Consider the following 20580-nt stretch of genomic DNA (forward strand, 5'->3'; position numbering starts at 1 on the left):
TCACACATCTTTGAGCAACCACATGTTTTGTTGGTATTTGCTAAATATATCTTGATGTAAACAACTGACATGTCACCACTGTTAATGATGCGAGGTGAAAGTACGGTGCTTAAGTGATATGTGAAGGTGTATTTGTTTAACTTACGTGCTTCCATTTAATGTTACTTTAGGAAAAACTTCAAAAGAAAATATCTACTTATACTTCTTTACATGTATCTGACAGCTGAAGTGACTTATACGGTTAAGATAAATAAAATAAAAAACATGATCAATTAACACATTATTATAGTTACTGTAGCCATCATGCAAAGTCGTTAACAGTTGTATCATCTCCACCAGCTGTCAATCTACGACTTTATTTATAATATATAGTTTGTCTACATAGTGGTGTTTACTTTAATTTAATACAAGTATACCAGTACTACTTCTCCCAGCACTGGTACTGTTTTCGCTCGACATTTGACAGCTCGTATCGGAAGCAATGCTTTTATTGTGAAGGTTAAAACAGGAAGTCAGTTGTTTGGTTTGTCACCGTTTGGCCTCCTCGGTGTCAAACGGGTTTGCGGCGTTAATTTAACCTGCGACAACAAATATAATCAGGAGGTTTTCTCTCAATGGCGACATACAAGATGGGTGTAGCCGAAGAGCGGGCTTCTTATTAACGCATGTCTGACGCGGACTCTCGGGGAGGTCGCTCGCCTCAAGCTGCTTCGGGCTGAGTACTTCATGACAAGGTGAGAGGAAACATTTGAGAGAACATCGCGAACGTTACATTGTATCCGAGTAGCGTGTCGTCCACCTGCACACCCGCTAGCCGAGCTAGCCGATACTTTCACGTACAAGTAACGCTGGTGGACGTCGCGCTGTCACTCAACCGACCCGCGTGCCTATAACGTCATGTTGTCTTTATGCTCCTATAATGACGTCATCCAGCCATTGGCGGTGTGCAATGTTTACAATGTAGCTTTTATATCGCGGGCTTCGCGGTACTTACAGACGCGTCTCACCTCCGGTAACAACCGGACGGACTGAGGTGTGACGATAGCGTTAATGTCGCTTGCGCTGGTTTCATTGACGCATGTAGCTTCTTATGAATGTAACCAACAAGAATTGCGCGTGACGTATTCGGTATTCAACGCTAACGATGGTATTTCTGTCCACTCGTCCTGGATGTCTCGGTTCACAGTGCGTCATTTCAAATTGGGCTTGTTTCCTGCAATGTTTATTACGACAATAAAATAAATAATAATGTAACGCCCAACATCTTACACATTATGCCAGTACAGTATAGTGTATTAGAGAGCGTATAATAGAATGGTATCTATACTAGATTATGTTATATTTTATATTTCTGTATTAACAAATGCCACTTTATGCTGCATCCTTGTGCGATACTGTACTTTGTTAATATATAATACTGTGTCATTACTCAATACACTAGATAACATTGATATTACAATTCTGTATTAATACAGACAAACACTAAGGATCTGTTCTTAATCTCATTATAAACAGTTTTAGTCTCATATAGACTGAACTCTGTTGACCTATAACTTTACTAATGTATTTGTACTGAAGTTGCTGTTGCATAGTTTCTATTTGAACTTTTAACTCTTTAATTATTTCTACTTATTTCCGTCCGTGTGCTGCAATGACGGGATTTTTTCTCTTTTCAACAGAATGAAGACGGATCTGCAAGAAGTATCCACATCTCTTGTAAAAGTAAGTATTTTAGTTTCCGTTTGATTCCTAAACTTGATCCTTGAGGCTAAGGAACAGTTTCTTTCCCTCAGCGGTCAACACCCTTAACGCTGCACCAAGTTGACAGCCCCTATCCCCCTGTCACTTCGTGGCCACGCTAACCGCCTCATACGGACGCTTGTTTTTTGTGTTTTTGTTACAAATCCTCCGATCAGCATCTCGATACCTCGCTATCAAGATTTCCCAAACAGATTTTCAAATGAAAATGGAGGATATGCCGCTGTCAGGCCCAGACAACACCAGGTTGGAGGTGAGTGACAATGTATATTTTATATATTGATATAATGTAACTGTCACCCACATACATCTCCTTTTAATGTGGAATCCAGTTTGATTTTGGTTTTAAATGATCCTATAGGCCTTGGTCCATGACATCTACTCTGAGCTGGTGGAAGATGCCTGTTTGGGTCTGTGTTTTGAGGTGCACCGTGCTGTGAAACAGGGCTGCTTCTTCTTGGATGAGACGGACCAAGAGAGCATGAAAGAGTTTGGTGAGTGCCGTGTCTTGCAGTTTCTACTGTCCCATTTGTCTTCTTGTTCTTCTTCGCGGTGTTTCCTTACACTATGTGTGCCTTTCACTACTATTCCAGAAATCGTGGATCAGCCAGGTGTGGATATATTTGGCCAGGTGTACAATCAGTGGAAAAACAAAGAGTGCGAGTGCCCGAACTGCAAAAGATTGATAGCAGCTTCCCGCTTCGCCCCACACTTGGAGAAATGTCTCGGCATGGGCCGCAACAGCAGCCGCATCGCCAACCGCAGGTCAGCCAGTGAAGGTCGTTTGTTTGTTGAATTGATACGAAACGGGTCGGATGAGATTGTTTAAATGTTTTTTTTTACCGTTTAACAGGTTAGCCAGCAATAATAACATGAGCAAATCAGAGAGCGACCAGGAGGACAATGATGACCTCAACGATAACGACTGGTCGTACGGGGCAGAAAAAAAGGGTACGCCTTTCAAAATACCTTTTAAAACCTTTACAGTTTAATGTAAATATCCTTATGTTGCTTCCACATGATATTCAAACTTCTTATTTCCACATTGCAGCCAAGAAGAGAAAGTCAGATAAGGTACTTTTGTATTTGTTTCCTCCTATGCAGATGGTATCAGTCATATTACGTTTCATTCTCTACAAGCATGAGATTAATCTAAAATGAATGGTTTTCTTTGTGTAGAATCAGAATTCCCCGAGAAGATCCAAATCTCTAAAACTTAAAAATGGTGAGTCCATCTGGTTTTCAGCTTCTTGTGGATTCGTGACGTTTTGGTTTATGCACCTTTCTGAATATGTTTTCAAATAAATACAACCTGGACCTGGTCCCTCCAGAAGTCTTGAACCCAAGCATCATCCTGCAGATCAGGGTGCTCTGTGCATGCAGGGCCTCCATCACAGGAACATGGACACCATCAAAGAGAAGTTATACAGGCAGAAGGTTCAGCTTTTTACATCTAATGATCATGTCCCAAAAGAAAAAGTGTTTTAAAAAAATGTAGTGGTTTTTCTGGGATTTATGAATGAAGTTATTTCCTGTTTACATGGGAGGAATTAAAGAAATAATTTCTGCTAATTTACAAATATATAACTTGATTGTGACCTGAAATCCAATTTTTTTGTAATTCCACTGGTGCATGTGGAATAAATAAAGAAGATCAACAGTCGTGTTTTCTTTATTTCCAGGTGAGCTCGGGAGCAGCGGCAGCTCGGAGCCGTACAAGGTGACACGTCTTCATTCGCTCATGTTGCCTGCAAGTCCTTTTAAAGTTCTTCCATCTTGTGTTGTACATCAGAGCAAAGTATTGATGATGGTTCTTTGTCTGTCTTTCATTTCAGTACAATTATAATACCGGCATCAATTATGAAACGTTAGGCCCCGATGAAGTCAGATCCATTTTATCAACGGTGCGTAGCCGACATGGATTCACCCGCGCATATTCATCTTTTGCAATCTTGCATATCTGCTCTTATTCAGACTGCGCTTGTTGTTTTTGATGAAACGGATGTTGCTCAATGAAGTTGTGTTTGTTTCTCCAGCAATGCGGGGTGATCTCTGAGCACACCAAGAAGATGTGCACCAGGTAAGAACCGTGTAATCCACTGGCACCTCGATAAGCTAGTGTTGGGATAATGCAGGATGATTCAAGCTACGACACCTGGCTCAATGTGGGCGTCGCCACGTTGTTTCATACATTTGCTTTAGGTCAGTGTCTCCATATCCCTTTGTGTCTTTATGTGAAACTTTGTCTCAAAAACCAAACCACTCGGAGGCTGAATGTCATGGTTGCACGTGAGATCAAGTTAATTTGTGTATTCATGAAGATTTATATATTTATTTTGGGGGTACACAAGTGGCAACTCATGCATTTCAATGTTCAATGTTTGTATGTACCAGTTGGTTGATTTTCTTTTTCTCCCCAAAATTAAATGCCAAAGATATATATATATATATACACGACCGTTCAAAAGTTTGGAGTCACTGAGAAATGTCTTTATTTTTCAAAGAAAAGCACTGTTTTTTCAATAAAGATAACATCAATCAGAAACACACTCTCTACATTGTTAATGTGGTAAATGACTATTCTAGGTGGAAACGTCTGGTTTCTAATGAAATATCTCCATAGGTGTATAGAGGCCCATTTCCATCAACTATCACTCCAGTGTTCTAATGGTACATTGTGTTTGCTAATCGCCTTAGAAGACTAATATCTGATTAGAAAACCCTTGTGCAATTATGTTAGCACAGCTGAAAACAGTTATGCTGGTGATATAAGATGTACAACTGGCCTTCCTTTGAGCTTGAAGTTTGAAGAACAAAATTAATACTTCAAATATTAATCACTATTTCTAACCTTGTCAATGTGTTGACTATATTTTATATTCAATTTTCAATTCATTTGATAAATAAAAGTGAGTTTTCATGGAAGACACGAAATTGTCTGGATGACCCCAAACTTTTGAACGGTAGTGTATATCGCCCATTGTCAGCTGGGATCGGCTCCAGCGCCCCACGACGCTAATGAGGATAAGCGGTATGGATGGATAATGGAATGGATGGATGTATATATATTATATATATATATTTTTTTTAAACATATAAAACCCTGTCATTGACCATCCTCTAACATTCCACCTTTTTAACGCCTCATGGCTGCTCTGCCCCATCTGATTGGTCGCTGGTTGTGTCCTCCCTCCCCGTCGCTGTATGTGAGCCGGCAGGGCTGATGCAAGAAGCTACGTCGGGGTTGTAAAACCCCACCTTGTGTACCACCAGGTCTCAGCGATGTCCCCAGCACACAGACGAACAGAGGAGGGCCGTCAGGGTGTTCTTCCTGGGGCCCTCCGCGTGAGTTTGAATGAGTGTTGTGACCCTCCGGTGCAGGTGTTTGTAGCCATAACCGGGCCCCCACACTCTGACATCGTTGCTGCAGCAGAGTACAAGATCAGACGGGGACAGACGTAGAGGTGCACACGCAGCCACGGACGACCGCACACGTGAAACCAATCGCATGATCCCGCTGACGAAGAGAATACTAATAATAGATTATTAAACGATTGGTCAGCCAGGAAGACAGTCAAAAGAAAAATGTTTTCTCCCTGAATGCAAAGAGGTGTACGGAGAGAACAGAAGGCTTCAGGACAAAAGTCCATATTTTAGAGAACAGGTATAATATTGATTTAACACCATGTTGGCTCTTTGGCCAAAGTAAAGAAGTACGATGCTACCATTCAGAATAAGAAGAGTAGTAGAGTATACGTTAGGTATTCTGTTAAATAGCCTGATAATTGATGAGTCACTGTTGCCGACCATTGACTCTGTGCTGAAGATATAACAAAATAATCTAGACGACATTAAGTATAGCGATGATATTAGAAACATGTAGACATTGTATATGGTCAATCTGAGTGTTCCCTCACCAGTCTAACCAGTCCGGGCCTCTGTCTGGTTCCCATGGAACAGGCCGTCCCTGCCCGATGCGGATGCCGTGGTGGAGAGCGACAGCTTCGACATTCCTGATGGACAGACGCTGATGAGCCGCCTGCAGTGGGAAGACTCCCCGGATATTTCACCCACTGACTCGGCCTCGTCTAAAGCCAGTGAGGAAGCAACACGCATGATACAGCCAGTCGTTTTAATCAAGCCAACACAGTTGATGGAGACATTGCCTCTCCCCTTCGCAGGCACCAACCATTCCGATTCCAGGAGGCCCAAGAAAAAGAAAACGTCTCTCGGTTTGAACAGTGGAGGAGGAGTAGGAGTAGGAGTAGTAGGAGTAGGAGTAGTAGGAGTAGGAGGAGGAGGAATAGGAGGAGGAGGAATGTCTGGAGGCAGCAGCAGCTCTCAGAGTAATATCAGCTTATCGACCAAAAGAAAGAGGCCCAAACTCTCAGCACCTTCTATCACCAGCATCTATGATGACTTAAACTAGCAGTCTGCCAGAGCAGCTCTCTCCTCCTCTCTCCTCCTCTTTTAAGCTCCTCCATTCGTACCTAACCATTTACCGGCCTGGACAGGATAGGGAAAAAACCTGGTTCAGTGGTTTAATTCATTCAGCCTTGACGAATAACAACATTTCATGAACCCTTCTGTCGTTTGAACGTAACAACACATGTGGCTTGGTGGTGAAATGCCACGTGAAGCCGGCTGCAGCGCTAACTCCTCTCTGGATGAATGGAAGCATGAACCCGAACGCCTGTCCGTCTGCCGGTAAAGTCACCATGTATGCCTTCATGTTGCCCAGGCAGGTATTTTTAAATGTGCGCTGTTCCACAAAATGCCCCATAACATTTAAATTCCTGATGACCTTATTATTGGCTATGCTCAGTCAGAAGAGGTTTTAGAAAAGTCCGAAACCTTCAGGTGTCGTTGGGGCTGGTCCCGTGACCCAGGGCGTGTCCTGTGACCCGGCCTTCCATGTTCATCTAACTTTTTTGAGGAGACGTGTCGGCTTTAAAACACTTGACACATCAGTGGCTTTGTAATTCTAGTTGCGTGTGTGTGTGTGTGTGTTCATAAAACTGCATCCTAGAATGTGTTATGTGTGGCAGTACGTGTGGTATTTAAAATATTTCACTTTTTTTTGTTGGCCTCAACAACCTATTTAAGTTTTTACTTGTCACTGCCTATAAAGTGGTGTGTGTGTATATATATTATTGTGTGTAAATGCCGATTTTGATATTGGACGAGCCGGTCGGCTCGGGGCACATGTACAGGACATGTATGTGTGACGCGTGAGATGGAAACGTAATCATGAACCCAACATAACCTTCGTTCCTCGGTACCAACCCGTTCTTGTGTGTCTTCCCCTCTTCTCTGCTCCGGAGCTCACGAAGCGGATCAGCGCTGCGGATCTGCTCGTCATTCACGGCGCGACAACCGTACGCCGATATATTGTCTTATGTCAAATAAATATATTGACATGCTTTAGAAATCAGATGCACTATTTCACTAATCTTTTACTTGCAATTTCTCCCAGTTATGTCTTAGTGAAGGAGTTGTTATTTATTTTCTTTAAAAAGAATTCAAATACTTTTCAGTGTTGGATATTATTCTGGATTTTAATGCAAGGATGTCGTGTTTTGTTTTAATAAATCCCCCTTGGGGATGAATAAAGTGTGTATCTATCGATCATCGCTGTACAGCTTAGGGACTGTATGAACATTATTAGAGGGGGTAGGAAAATCGGGCAAAAGCTGCCGGTGTACTTCATCAGAAAGGCTTGTTGGATTATGGATAAGCACCGGAACAACAACAACAACCACTTTTTTCAGATGTCAGTCATTTTCTGTGATTGGTAGGCTGTGCAGCTGGGCACCTTCCCGCCCTCAAGAACCTCTTTTTAAATAATTATTTCTCCAACAGTGAAAATGTGCACCGCTATCCATCATCTCCATATTCAGGTGTTTTATTATCTCACACCTACGATGTTGTTTCACTCCTTCACGACCTTCACGTGTCGCAGCGCGGATCATAATCGGGCAACGCGTCGTATGAATCTGTCCCTCTTGAGCCTAACCGACCCTTATGCTTGTTAATCTTGTATTTCATTCTTTTCCTCGTGAGATTTATTGTAAAAACATGTGCCGTGAATAATACGTCTCTGTATCAAGTCATTGTTTTCCTCATCAAATTTTTTGGGTTCGCAGAACTCGCTAGATTCTAATGGGTTGAATAATTGTTTGTTTCTTAAAATGTGTTTCTGGGTCGTGGGAGAAGGGTGTCCCTTATTGATCTAAGTCAAGGTTCAAAGAAATGAATGGCCAAGGAAATATAACTCAACCTCCAATCCAAATAATCTTTGTACAGTCCCAAAAGTATGTTCAGAACATGACAATCACATTGTTTCTGTGAAGGTCTGAGTGGACCGCGCCTTTTAAATCTGTTCCGGTAAAGTCTTGTGATGTGCACTAACGATGAACAAACTTATTGATACTTTGCTAAATGTGATTCTTCGACCGCTATTCGTGGATGAAGCGAACAGCCGGTGTTCTCTTGTGGCTCTTTGTGTATTTGTGAACAGTACGAGGGCAATAACAAAGAATGCCGACGTCGTGAGTTTCCAATGTGTTCGTGCACAAACCTGTGCATGTGTGAATTTAATTTCACTGCCATGCATACTGGTGTTTGTATATAAATAAACACAAACCTGACCCAAAGGCTCCCTTCTTGAGACCACAAACAGATCTTGAAGCCGCTTTGGTTTGAAATGCTTTAATTTGAGACGTCACTGAAGCCAGCGCAGTCCAGCGTGATCAGGAGGGTTTTCACAGCCCCCTCCAAATCTTTAAGTGCCAGATGCAGGTCCATCTGATTCATTCTATCATTTTATTTACAGAAAATACACAATATATTTACAATATATTTTCAAAGTCTTATTTTCATGTCTAGTGATTATTTAAATTAGCTTATTTCTACATAGCAACAGTTTTTGAGCCTTTACAGCCTGGTAACGAGGCAGCTGTGCAGTCCACATGTGCCGACACGGAGCTTGACTTCCATGCAACGCAAAATAACGGTACTTAGAAACAGCACAACAGTGAGTGGTTCCAAAATATTTCAGATTCTGGCATCTATAAAGTTAATTATATTTGTGGACACAAACAGTGGCCTTAAAAACAAAGACGAACAAGAAAACATGAATCTTTCGCAACAATAAAAGAGCGGACATGAATAAAGCCGAGTGTTTAAACTTAGTGTGTACCACTAAGTCGTGTTTGGAGAGGAGCTAAAGTCAAGTTCAATTGCAGCTGAACTTTACTCACTGCGGAGTATTATCAACTCAACATATACTGTACAATTGCGCATCGTTTAATCTTGGTTCATGCGCAGATGGGCCCACCCAGCCTTTCATCCAATCAGCTGTGGCATCTGCACGATGACCCATTTTGATTGGTTCAATCTCTCCAGGCGGCAACATTCGTGTGTGTGTGTGTGTGTGTGTGTGCACGCTCGCTGCCTTTTCAGCGGCTGTGCATCCCAAATATCAGAAAGCTGAAGAACACAGTGACTCCCACGAGGGAGATGGTCGCAGGGGCGGTGAAGAACTGCCTGTAGTTGATGCGAAAGTACCACACCACGGCCAGTATCACCACAAACACGGGCACCACCAGGCTGCTGGTGCTGATGGCCACGCCAGCGGCCCTGACCCCTCCAGAGACCCCGGAGCCGACGCCCGCCCCGGCCCCAGCCCCGTCCTCGGGCGTGGCCTCGCGCAGCGCCTGGGACACGTGGCAGTGGATCACGCTGTTGTGTTTGATGTTCAGGGCGAGGAGCGTCTTCTTGGGATCCTGCAGCAGCTGGCCTTGGTAGATGAACTTGATTTGGTGCTCCCGACCCGAGAAGTATTTACTGGAGAACGAGAGATGAGAAAGAAGAGTCGGTGAAATGCAGAGTGGTGGGAGTTTCTTCAGGGTGAGATGAGTACATCAATGCTATTCCCATATCCGGACCATTAATATGAAACCATCGCCTGCAGCTGCTGAGCATAAAGAACGGGAGCTGGGGGAACAGCTAGATGGGCTAAAGTCACACAAATTGGCAGGTGGGCAACTTTTCAGCTCACTAACTAACACATGTCCTCTTAAGTGAAAAAGCAAAGTGTAAAGTTGGTTATGTTCTTGACTATTTCTTGGACTTCCTGGAGTCCCTCAACATATTGCTCGGCAACCGTAACAAGACTCGAGGCCAAAAAAACCAGTCCAGCAAATAACCTCTTGTAAAACCACAAGCTGTCGTTCTTACACTTTGACATCGTGTGTTGATTAGCGATGCGTATCGGTCCTTATGCGAAGCTAAGCAGACTGATGGCTGGAGCTTCACATTCAGCATACAGACGTGAATGTGGCATCTTATCTTCTCATCAAACTCTCTGCAAAAAGAGACATATTTCCCCAAATGTGAAGCTATTCCGTGAGCAATCAGCTGCATGTTTGCGGTGGTTTTACCTCTTCAGCACTCCCACTGTATCCTGTGGTTCGACAACCGCGAGCTCCTCCGTGTCATTCAGATACTTCAGGCGGACAGAGATGGAAGTGACAGTGTTGGTGGGGGCGGAGATGATGCTGGACAACACAGGGATATGCTTGAGAATCTTTTCATCTTCCTCCTCCTCCTCCTCATCCTCCTCTTCGTCTTCCTCGTCATCTGAAGCATGCAGTCTTCCAGCCTGTGGTTGTTTGCTTCGTATGTCCAGCAGGAGGTCAGTCCGAACACCCTCAGCCGCCTCCCCGGTCTCCTCCCCCTCCCCCCTCTCACACGACGGCTCGCTGTCATCCGGCTTGTTCTCCTGAGACGGCGGGGGAGTCTGCTGTTCCGGGTCGTCGGCGTTGGGAGATCCCACGCTGTAGCTGTCGTGGCCTCCGAGTCCGATCAGAGAGGCGTGAGCTCCCACGGTGAGGATGGTGCCCAGGATGTGGTCTCCCCGGTCGGCCACATGGGTTGAGAGCCACGCGAAGGCGAGCGCCAGGACCAGGAGCAACACGCCGCCTGCTGCCGTCACCTCCTGCTCCATCCCGTCCAGCATGGTCAGTGCACACACTGCCATCGCTGTCCTCCAAACCTGAAGACGAGACGCCACACGCGCTTGATCATCGAGCCCTCAAAGAGGTTTACAGTCTGTAGAACAATGAGACACAAAGTTAGAGGTTAACCAAATATCTCAACAATTTATTTCATGGGAATATAATCTGGTTTTGCACATCATTATCTCTGTGAAGATCAGTTATTTTCTCGTATAATTATGTATTTGTCAAGTTTTTTTAAATTATTTTCAAAAAAAGAAATCTGCATTGCCCCCCCACACAACATTGCAAGTAATAATTATAATGTGACCCCAGTTATATTTGACCATTGTGGCTAATATTGTTAATCAAATAAAAAACAATGCTTTATGGTAATATTGGATTTATAGGACTGTTGATTTATAACAAAATACCATGATTTACCAAAAAACAAGACATTCCCCATTTGTTTCTTTCTCTAAACAGTTTCTCAGTTTAAATGTGCTACATCATGCTATTATTATATTCAAGCTGCAACTACTAATTATGTTACTACTTATTATATAACTGCCAATATATTTTAAATGCATATATTGTATTCAAACATATTAATTTGACCAACATGCAAGACGGAAGAAAAAAAACCCAAGTGAATGATTTGTATTTATTTACATATTATCAAATTAGTAGGGATTCATTGTCTGGGGATGAACTAGTTCCTTAATAAATTCATTCCTATATATATAGCAATGAATTTATTAAGGAATATTTATTAAGGAAATATTTATATATATATAAATATATATTTTAAAATGTTTATATATATATATATATATAAATAAGATGATAATACAAATGTCAGAAGCTATAATATTCCCTCCAGATGTCCCACCCATCCCTACATGACAGAACACTAGTTCCCGTTTTATGTTTGTGAAAGAAAATGCACAAAACTGAGCACCTACCCAAAGACACCTCTGACATGCCGCACAGTTGTTTTCTGATTGACTGGATGCGCATGCGAACACCGCTCCTGTGAACCAGACGATCTGGCTCACACACAGCCCGTCGACGGGAGTCATAACGCAGTGGCCACATACACATGTCCTGATTGCGAGCAGGTGTGTAACCCTGTGACGAGGTCCTTCATGTTGCGCGATGCTCGACGTGAAGCACATAGCAGGTCAACAGCTGGGAAGAAATGTCCAACACCCCGCTGGTCAAAGACGCGTCAGCGGGGATTTCTGGAGCCACATTCGTTGTGAGATTCGACATTTTGACCACACAACGTGGCGTTACGTCACCTAATCTCCTGTGCTGCTCACCTGTTCTGATGCACTTTTTAAGTTGCTAGTCGGTGAGCTAAATTAGCTCGCAAGTTAGCCTACCTTTGCTAGCTTAACAAAAAACGACCTTCGGCTGTTTGCGGCTGTTCGGGTTGGTTTTCGTCGCAATCGTTTTCAAGCTGGACGCAGATGTCGCGTGGACGCCCGCGCGTGTCCGTCGTGTACGCGCGAGACCGTCTTACCTGCCAGCTGAATGAATCACAGCATGTTTGAAGATGAGGCTCAATGCTAGTTAGCAGCTGCTCCTGAAAACAGTAGGGGCGAGATCCCCCTAGCGACGCTGGCACTCAGTGGCACTTGCCAGTAGTTGCCACAGCTACTCAGTGGCACTTGCCAGCAGTTGCCAGCAGATGCCACTACTAGTCAAAAAGTGCCACTACTAGTTAAAAAGTGCCACTACTAGTTAAAAAGTGCCAGCAGACGGAGGGTCGGCCGCAGTGACGAGTCTGCGACGATTTAGTGACAAGCTTCACTGAAGTGCCCGGACAGCGGAAGAAATCACTTTCATGATCACAGAATGGAGGAGCTGCGGTTTAGCTAGATAGATAGATAGATAGCTAGATACACAGATGGATGTGTGTATATATATAAAAAAGACACTAATTAATATATATATATATTAATTAGTGTCTTTTTGTAGACACTTACTGACAATATGCAATAAGATAGTGCTGTACATTACTGCTGTACTATATTTAATATTGTTTTGCTACTACTACGTTTCACTTCGTAATCTATTACACTTATATACCATGATATTGTAACGTCTCGGACGTTATGGCACTGATGACACGGAGACGGGACGACGTTATTAATCCTCCCTTTATTGGGCATCCACCAACACAGACAGCGTGTTCCTCTCTATGGAGGACTTAAAATGACTAAAGTATAAATAAATAAATAAATCCCGCGACAGGTTAACCCCGCCTCCTCTACTCCAATAAATAAATGCTTAAATAAATGCATGCCAAATGTGAATGACAGCCACTTAAATTAAATATATAAATAAATAAATGTATAAATAAAACAATAAATGCTTAAATAAATGTATAAATAATGTACAGGAATGAATAAATAAGTTATAAATCAACAAGACATCATTATATATATATATATATTTCTGCATTTCTGTATTTCTATCTATTATCTATCAATCTGTCCACACGTATTTCTTCATTTATTTATGTGTGACATTTACGTGTCCGTATATTCAAATGAGCTGGGGCGGTCCGAACCTCTGTCTAAAGCATGATTGGTCACAGGAGTGAAATGCACCTGGTGTGTTGTGCTCTACTACTTCTGCCTGGCACATGATGCTGAAGTTGACTCGCTCAGCTCACCGTTAGCAGAATTTAGCCTAGACAGCTTTTTGACTTCAGCTGTTTATCAATTCCAAGATCACTGAGTACAGACTTGTGTTCTTTTGGAGTCTGGTCTTTGGAATCTGGTCTTGGGAGTCTGGTTTTGGGAGTCCAGACTCTCGAGGACGCAGGACGGTCTTTCTGGTCTTGTGACGTCACCACATCAACTGTTCTTGCGCATGAATTTACTCCAATTATTCACTGTAAAATAATTTACAGTGGAGTAGAATGTGTTGCGGTGTCCACTGTTGTTTGGCGTAGGCTACAAATAAACGATAATAAATATACAACGTCTCGTAGCTTTCCTGACCCAGGGTCGCTACAATATGAAATTATGAATCTTAACCCTCAGTCAAATTGACGTCACGTTATCTTTTAGTAAATAATAAACTCGTTGTGCTCTTTAGATCCTCCAAAACCTAATTATATCTTATGTTTAGCCGCTACGGAGACGTCAGAGCCAGCGGAGCATTTCAAAAAGTCCTGCCGAGATCAGGCTTCTCTCGGCGGCCACACAGCGCGCTGAGCGCCCGGCGCCCGGAGCTCAGTGGTCCCGCGAGCAGGACCTCAAATCTCCGTCGCATATCCTTATTAGGCTGAATCTCGATAAACCGACCACAGATTTGATGCTTAAACTACTAACTTCTCGGCTGAAAACATCCTTAAATTACATTCCGTGACTCAACAACTGTAGTATTTAGAATGTACAGACAAGAATGCATAATAAACGCTGTTCGTCTACAGATCCAAGTGCTAGGGATCGATTGCTTCTGTCTTGCTCCCTGACTTGACCAATCCTGTTCAACAATGAGGTTCGGACCGCCCCAGCTCATTTGAATATACGGACACATAAATGTCACACATAAATAAATGAAGAAATACGTGTGGACACATAAATAGAGATATAAATAAATGAAGAAATACAGAAATGTAGAAATACATTTATTTAATGATGTCCTGTTGAGTTATAACTTATATTTATTAATTTCTGTATTTATTTCTGTATTTATACATTTATTCTTGTATTTATTTATTTATTTATACATTTATTTAAGCATTTATTTATTTATTCTTGTATTTATTCATGCATTCATTTATTTATTTATTTATACTTAAGTCATTTTGAGTCCTCCATACCTCTCAGCTTAGCAGGTCGAAAGTCAACAACAACGGTTCCCGTCAACCACCCTTAACTCCCGTTTTCCGACAGGTTAACCCCGCCTCCCCTCTACTCCGCCAATCACAGGCACGCCCCCTCGACCAGCACGCACGGTGCCACACTGTGATTGACAGCCACTTCACAGGGTCGCTACAATATATTACGAAGTGAAACGTAGTAGAAGCAAAACAATATTAAATATAGTACTGCAGTAATGTACAGCACTATCGCATATTGTAAGTAAGTGTCTACAAAAAGACACTAATTATATATATATATATATATATCTAGCTATTTTAGCTATCTATCTATCTATCTATCTATCTATCAATCTAGCTAAACCGCAGCTCCTCCATTCTGTGATCATGAAAGTGATTTATTCCGCTGTCCGGGCACTTTAGTGAAGCTTGTCACTAAATCGTCGCAGACTCGTCACTGCGGCCGACCCTCCGTCTGCTGGCACTTTTTGACTAGTAGTGGCACTTTTTAACTAGTAGTGGCACTTTTTAACTAGTAGTGGCACTTTTTGACTAGCTGCGGCATCTGCTGGCAACTGCTGGCAAGTGTCACTGAGTGCCAGTGCTTAAACTTTAGACTAACAGTGGCATCTCCTCAAAGGAGAATTTCATGGAGGTATAACAGTATGACATGGTAAACAAATTAATTATATATTTTTTATTATTAAAGAAAGGCGGGTACATTATACATATCATGGTATATAAGTGTTATATATTACGAAGTGAAACGTAGTAGTAGCAAAACAATATTCAATATAGTACAGCAGTATTGTACAGCAATATCGTATTGCATATTGTAAGTAAGTCTAAAAAAATACATTATCTATGCAAGTCTGTGGCACTTGCCACAGACTTGCCACTGAGGTGCCAGTGAGTTGTCGCTGAGTACTGGCACCGAGCGGCACTTGCCACAGACTTGCCACTGAGGTGCCAGTGAGTTGCCACTGAGGTGCCAGTGAGTTGCCACTGAGTTGTCGGTGCCAGTGATTGCACTCGCCCTCTCTCCCTGAAAAGCCACATAATAAACACAGAGGCGACGAGACGGCGTGACGTCATCGCCGGGCAACAGGGAACGCTTGTTTTGGAGTCGGTGCACGCCTGATGCTCCTCTCGGTCACACGACAATAGCTATACTATAATATAACTAGACTATTTCACAAGTATTTTATTACTTTTGTACAATGTATTCCTTTTTTACTTTTTCATTACTTTGGTACTTTTAATTACTTTGGTACTTTTTTATTACTTTGGTACTTTTCCATTACTTTTGTACTTTGTATTACTTTATTACTTTTCTACTGTTTATTACTTTTGTACTTTTTATTACATTGGTACTTTTTCATTACTTTTGTACTATTTATTACTTTTTTTATTACTTTTGTACTTTTCATTACTTTATTACAATTTATTACTTTATTACTTTTTTACTTTAATTACTTTTTTGTTACATTGGTACTTTTTACTTTTTTATTACTTTTTTATTTTGTATTACTTTTTAATCATTTAATTAATCAAATAAACGACATACTGTTGTGAACTTTTTGAACTTAAGATATTGTCTTTACGTTAACATGGCGAGTCACTGTGTTGATTAGCGTTTTCTCGCTTGTCCAATCACTTAAAAAGTAATTTTTGACTATTCCCGATCAGGTCGCACACTTTTATGTATGTTGACGCATTTGCGAGTTACGCTCTGGGATCCTTAGTCGTTTAAACTTTTTTTCCCGAATCATTTGCCGTCTTCCATGTTTTTCCGATAAACGCAGATTTGTAAACTTGAATGCACACGATTCCCGTTCAGGCCGCATGTTTTGATGTATTTTTAACGCATATGCAAACAACGCTGCGACATGTGCGTTGCAGCAGCAAGGCTCCTTGAACCCTGATATCGGAGGTTTTACTCGTTTTGATGATTTTATGAGATTGGTTGACCCAATCAAATATTATAATTGTGTAGTTTTGGGTACTTGTGATGCCATTTCTCTGTATTTGCTGATTTTTTACAAACCTTCAACACACATCAATCAGGAAATACCGACACAAAATTGAAAAACAATTTGCTCCACCACTAAACTAAAGTCTTGGTTTTACATTCACACATGTATGAAACTCTACTGATCTAGAGCGGCAGGTCAAAAGGTCACACATGTTTCATTATGAGTACTTTTGTAACTTTAATTTCCAAGATTACACACTTGTATTTAAGTACCTGCTAAATTCATGGTTTTTACGAGTTAGAGTATTTTCACAGTGTGATATTAGTAATGTTAAAGGATCAGAATACTACACTGCATATTCAGTGAATGAAATATTAATGCAGGCAGATGGCTGCTGTCAGTGTTATATTATCATACAGTATAATATTTAATTTTTCAGCATAATTTTAATGTTGTAACTCAAATAGTTTGTATTGTATAGTACTTTTTGTGTTTGTATGTTTTATGTTCATTTTATATTCACTGTATGCACCTATACACCAGAACAAATTCCAGGTAGGTGTAAACCTACTTGGCAATAAATACGATTCTGATTCTGAAAAAAAAATAAAAAAAATAGTTACAACTAATTTGATTGAATTTCATTATTCCTATTCTATTTAATCTTTATATTAAACAATCATGATGTGTTTTTGTATTTCAAATATTAATATGGTATGAAACAAGTAACCATGTGAAATAAATACAGTGCAAAAAAAAATCCTTTTATATTTAAGTAAATTAAGATGTATTTAATTGGACTGATGTCTTCAGTGTGGATTGTGGACAGTGTTTAAACAAAAATAACAAATGCATATTACAATCCTAATATTACTACCACTGTTGTTGAGTGTATAGTAGTCATAGTAATGCATATTTATGCTAAGGTAATCCATTTCTGTCGATTCTGTAATTTAAAGAAGCTGTGTGCATAATTTCCTCTACGATTTTTTTTTTAATGCAAGCACTTTGTTGCTGAAATGATAATTAAAACAACGCGACCAACCAACCAGAACAATATGAGTCTGTTAAAAATAAATACATCACAATCAAACGGAAGCTAACGTTGTATTAGATTATATTTTCTTACAGAATCTCTTCAAAGAGTTCAAGTTGCTCCTCAATGTGACGTCACCGGAGAGTCCCGTCGGTACTCAGGAGGAGGTAATCCCTCAAGGAGCTGGGAATGTCCAGTTCACTGACCGCTGGGAAACATCGCCCTCCGAGGCGCATGCGTACCGCACATCGACAGAGATGCTGCAGAGAGCGCGGCTGGGCGCTCCGCTGACGCACCAAGTCCAAGAAAGGCCGGAGCTCCTGAGGCGTTGCGGGGGACAAGCGGAAACACCATCGATGAGGGCGGGAAGCGAGACGAGAAGCGGCGACCTTGAACACGGCTCACCTCGTATGTCTCCGTGGACAGAGAGTCCACCCACTCACAGGGGGGGAGGCATGTGTACGAGTTCAGCATCACCTCCAGGGTGGCAGGAGAGAGGACACACTGCTTCAACATCTGGAGACGGGGGAAAACACACATTAAAAACACCAACAAGACCAATATTAAAAGAGGATGAGTTTGAAGGGCCTTCTCTTCATGGCTTGATATCTACAGAATCAGAGTATTTTCACATTATCATTGCATTGTTGTTCAGATGTTTTGTAATATCAGACTCTTCACTTCAGATATTAAGCTGACATTTTGTGGAATATTAGACAATGTGCTTCAAATTTCCTGAATGACAATATAAACTTTTGCATGATGGGTTTGATCTTCTTCCTCTTTCCCTGTTTGAACACTTCTTTGTAATTCGAGCACGATCATAATCGCATAATATTTTTACTTGATTGCAATGTGGTTTCTTGTTCCTTTTTTGTTCTATTTTCATTTGTATTTTACCGATTTTTGTCAGGGGGGGGGGGGGAACTCCCATAACACAAGAATTCAACCATTTCTTGTACCACTTACTCACCTGTGGACCAGGTGAGCATTAGAAAACAACACATTTTACTTGTATCAGTATCACATCCTCTCAGTGTGCTGGTTTTTAACCTTTGGTGAAACCGGCTTCGCTCCGTGGTTCAGAAGTGAGCGTGCTATATCCTCCGGCTGCTGGCCGGGGTAATCTTCAACCACCTGGAGGAACAAGAATAACCGAGTGGATCCCTCTGCCTGAGCTTCCCGCAAGGCTCAGAGTCCAGTCCAGTCCACCCCCCCCCACCTTCACGAGCGATACCTGCATCAGACAGTCCATTGGCGTGTATCCCGCACAGTTGGCGACGTCTGCCTTGGCTCCGCGCCGCAGCAGGACGTCCACAATCCGGGGGCAGCAGTTGGCGCAGGCGTTGTGCAGAGGGGTGTGCTGCTTCCTGCCTGCAGTCCTGGGGTCAGCTCCTGCCCCCAGCAGCTTTTCAATTACGCGCAGGTAGCGGCCGGCCTCGGAGGGCCTCTCCGCCGCGGAGCACGCGGCGTTCAGAGGGGTCTCGCCCTCTTGATTCGTGGCCGACACGTCTGCTCCGTGACCGAGGAGGAGCTCCACGTGCTCCTCCAGGCCTCGCCGCGCCGCCACATGCAGCGGCGTGAGCCTCGACTCCCGCTTCCTCACGCTGACATCCGCACCTGCGGCGATCAGCAGCTCCGCACACCTGGAACAAAACACACACGGGTCTGCAGAGACATCCCGTCTTTTCACTCCCACATTCATTCACGGTTACGATTTTTGAAGAAGATTAACACGCAACTCAAATTCAGTTCACCCAAGGACCCCAATAGAGATGACTGATATCAATATAGGACGAATGGTCTCGTTGCCAGCTCCTCCATCACTCACTGGAATGACTGGACGGAGGTGCAGAGGTGAAGAGGAGCGCTGCCGTCTGCAGCCGTCCCTTCCGGGTCGGCTCCGTGAGAGAGCAGCAGCTGCACACAGACGGCGTGGCCGCCCACGCAGGCGTCGTGGAGGGCCGTGTTTCCTCCGGGGTCATCGTTCACCTCGGCCCCACGAAACAGCAGCTCCTCCACACACCCCGCGTGTCCACTGCCGGCAGCCAGGCGTAGCGCGGAAGTCTGCTTCACCTTGGAGCTCAGCGTCCACATGCCTGCTGACAAGAGGAGAGGCTGGCAGGAGAGGGTCACGTGTGTCGTGAGATCGTGAGAGGGCAGGAGCTCGTACCCATCTCTGGAGCCCACAGCATCTCCTCCTGCACCGTCTCCATCAGGGCGTTGACCATCGCGGAGTCCTTCAGCACGGCGTACACTCCTTTCATGTCCCCACACATGAAGGTGTTGTGGACGGCCGTGTCTCTGCAACGGACCTGGGACGGAGGGGCCCGGACCTGCTGGAGCCGCTGCTGCCTAGGAGGAGGCCTGGGGGCCCGGGGCAGCGGGTCCCTGGTCATGGCTCTCCTATGAGCCAACGCTCGCCGAGCATCCTCCCAGTCCTGAAGCTCCTGCTCCAGTCTCAGGGAGCGCAGTGAGGTGGAGGTGAATGGAAACGTGTCCTTTGACATGGCACCTTGAAGTGAACTTGTTGACAAGTTCTCAATACGTCATTTGAAGCCATTTCTTCCACACATTAAACTGTGCAAAGCAACATGGTCTCTGCCTGAAGCACTGGGCAGTTACCGTTCAGAGAAAATGTCAGCCCACAGCTTCTACTCACCCTTCACTGGAACTGGTGTGAGTCACAGGAGTCCAAGCAGAGGTCAAGTGCTGTAAATGATGTCATACTATTAAATAAATCAGTCTAATCTCCCGTGTGATGTTAAATATCACAATTCAAAATGAAACGTTCCTTTATGGACACGGCCACAGGCGTGTTACTTTAACGTCAGCACTAGTTATGAATAGATCAGAATGCAAGCTGATACATGTTTTACCGCAAATGACCATCAGGCGGCAGCATTGATAGCATGTTTATGTTCACCATGAACAGAAATCTCACCAAAGAACCAAGACACGTCAAGA

General features: G+C 43.0%; 3 protein-coding genes across 4 annotated transcripts; 1 reads left to right on the forward strand and 2 right to left on the reverse strand.

The window, feature by feature from the left end:
- The first annotated feature begins 530 nt into the window (after positions 1 to 530).
- Positions 531 to 8408, forward strand: atxn7l3a (ataxin 7 like 3a). Its single transcript, XM_056406559.1, has 14 exons — positions 531 to 734; positions 1680 to 1722; positions 1917 to 2011; positions 2120 to 2252; positions 2352 to 2523; positions 2612 to 2709; positions 2810 to 2832; positions 2938 to 2983; positions 3441 to 3478; positions 3594 to 3662; positions 3795 to 3838; positions 5032 to 5103; positions 5719 to 5855; positions 5940 to 8408. Exons 3-14 carry the CDS (start codon positions 1961 to 1963, stop codon positions 6185 to 6187), a joined length of 1131 nt encoding a protein of 376 aa, XP_056262534.1. The 5' UTR covers positions 531 to 734; positions 1680 to 1722; positions 1917 to 1960; the 3' UTR covers positions 6188 to 8408.
- Positions 8409 to 8453: 45 nt separating this feature from the next.
- On the reverse strand, positions 8454 to 12498 carry tmub2 (transmembrane and ubiquitin-like domain containing 2). 2 transcript variants are annotated; one of them, XM_056406561.1, is made up of 3 exons: positions 12286 to 12498; positions 10203 to 10816; positions 8454 to 9606 (listed from the first exon to the last, which is right to left on the reverse strand). In XM_056406561.1, exons 2-3 carry the CDS (start codon positions 10799 to 10801, stop codon positions 9219 to 9221), a joined length of 987 nt encoding a protein of 328 aa, XP_056262536.1. In that variant the 5' UTR covers positions 10802 to 10816; positions 12286 to 12498; the 3' UTR covers positions 8454 to 9218. The 2 variants fall into 2 exon arrangements, with proteins under 2 accessions (XP_056262536.1, XP_056262535.1); XM_056406560.1 differs by having other exon boundaries at positions 10203 to 10872; positions 12286 to 12390.
- asb16 (ankyrin repeat and SOCS box containing 16) lies at positions 10760 to 20422 on the reverse strand. The gene is made up of 7 exons (XM_056406558.1): positions 19787 to 20422; positions 19445 to 19712; positions 18851 to 19259; positions 18667 to 18750; positions 18019 to 18129; positions 17707 to 17933; positions 10760 to 10816 (listed from the first exon to the last, which is right to left on the reverse strand). The coding sequence occupies exons 1-6, from the start codon at positions 20121 to 20123 to the stop codon at positions 17748 to 17750; spliced, it is 1395 nt and encodes a 464-aa protein (XP_056262533.1). The 5' UTR covers positions 20124 to 20422; the 3' UTR covers positions 10760 to 10816; positions 17707 to 17747.
- Between the last annotated feature and the right edge of the window lie 158 nt (positions 20423 to 20580).

Source organism: Pseudoliparis swirei, chromosome 23 (assembly GCF_029220125.1).
Source record: "Pseudoliparis swirei isolate HS2019 ecotype Mariana Trench chromosome 23, NWPU_hadal_v1, whole genome shotgun sequence".
In the NCBI taxonomy this organism is placed as follows: domain Eukaryota; kingdom Metazoa; phylum Chordata; class Actinopteri; order Perciformes; family Liparidae; genus Pseudoliparis; species Pseudoliparis swirei.

Coding starts and splice junctions, on each gene's coding strand:
- atxn7l3a (XM_056406559.1), top strand. CDS start 1,961: ATGAAAATGGAGGATATGCCGCTGTCAGGCCCAGACAACACCAGGTTG. Junction 2,833..2,937: donor AGAAGAGAAAGTCAGATAAG/GTACTTTTGTAT, acceptor TTCTTTGTGTAG/AATCAGAATTCCCCGAGAAG. Junction 3,663..3,794: donor TCAGATCCATTTTATCAACG/GTGCGTAGCCGA, acceptor TTGTTTCTCCAG/CAATGCGGGGTGATCTCTGA.
- asb16 (XM_056406558.1), bottom strand. CDS start 20,123: ATGTCAAAGGACACGTTTCCATTCACCTCCACCTCACTGCGCTCCCTG. Junction 19,260..19,444: donor ACCTCCGTCCAGTCATTCCA/GTGAGTGATGGA, acceptor GTTTTGTTCCAG/GTGTGCGGAGCTGCTGATCG. Junction 18,130..18,666: donor CGAAGCCGGTTTCACCAAAG/GTTAAAAACCAG, acceptor CCCCGTCTCCAG/ATGTTGAAGCAGTGTGTCCT.
- tmub2 (XM_056406561.1), bottom strand. CDS start 10,801: ATGGCAGTGTGTGCACTGACCATGCTGGACGGGATGGAGCAGGAGGTG. Junction 9,607..10,202: donor ACAGTGGGAGTGCTGAAGAG/GTAAAACCACCG, acceptor CTCGTTCTCCAG/TAAATACTTCTCGGGTCGGG.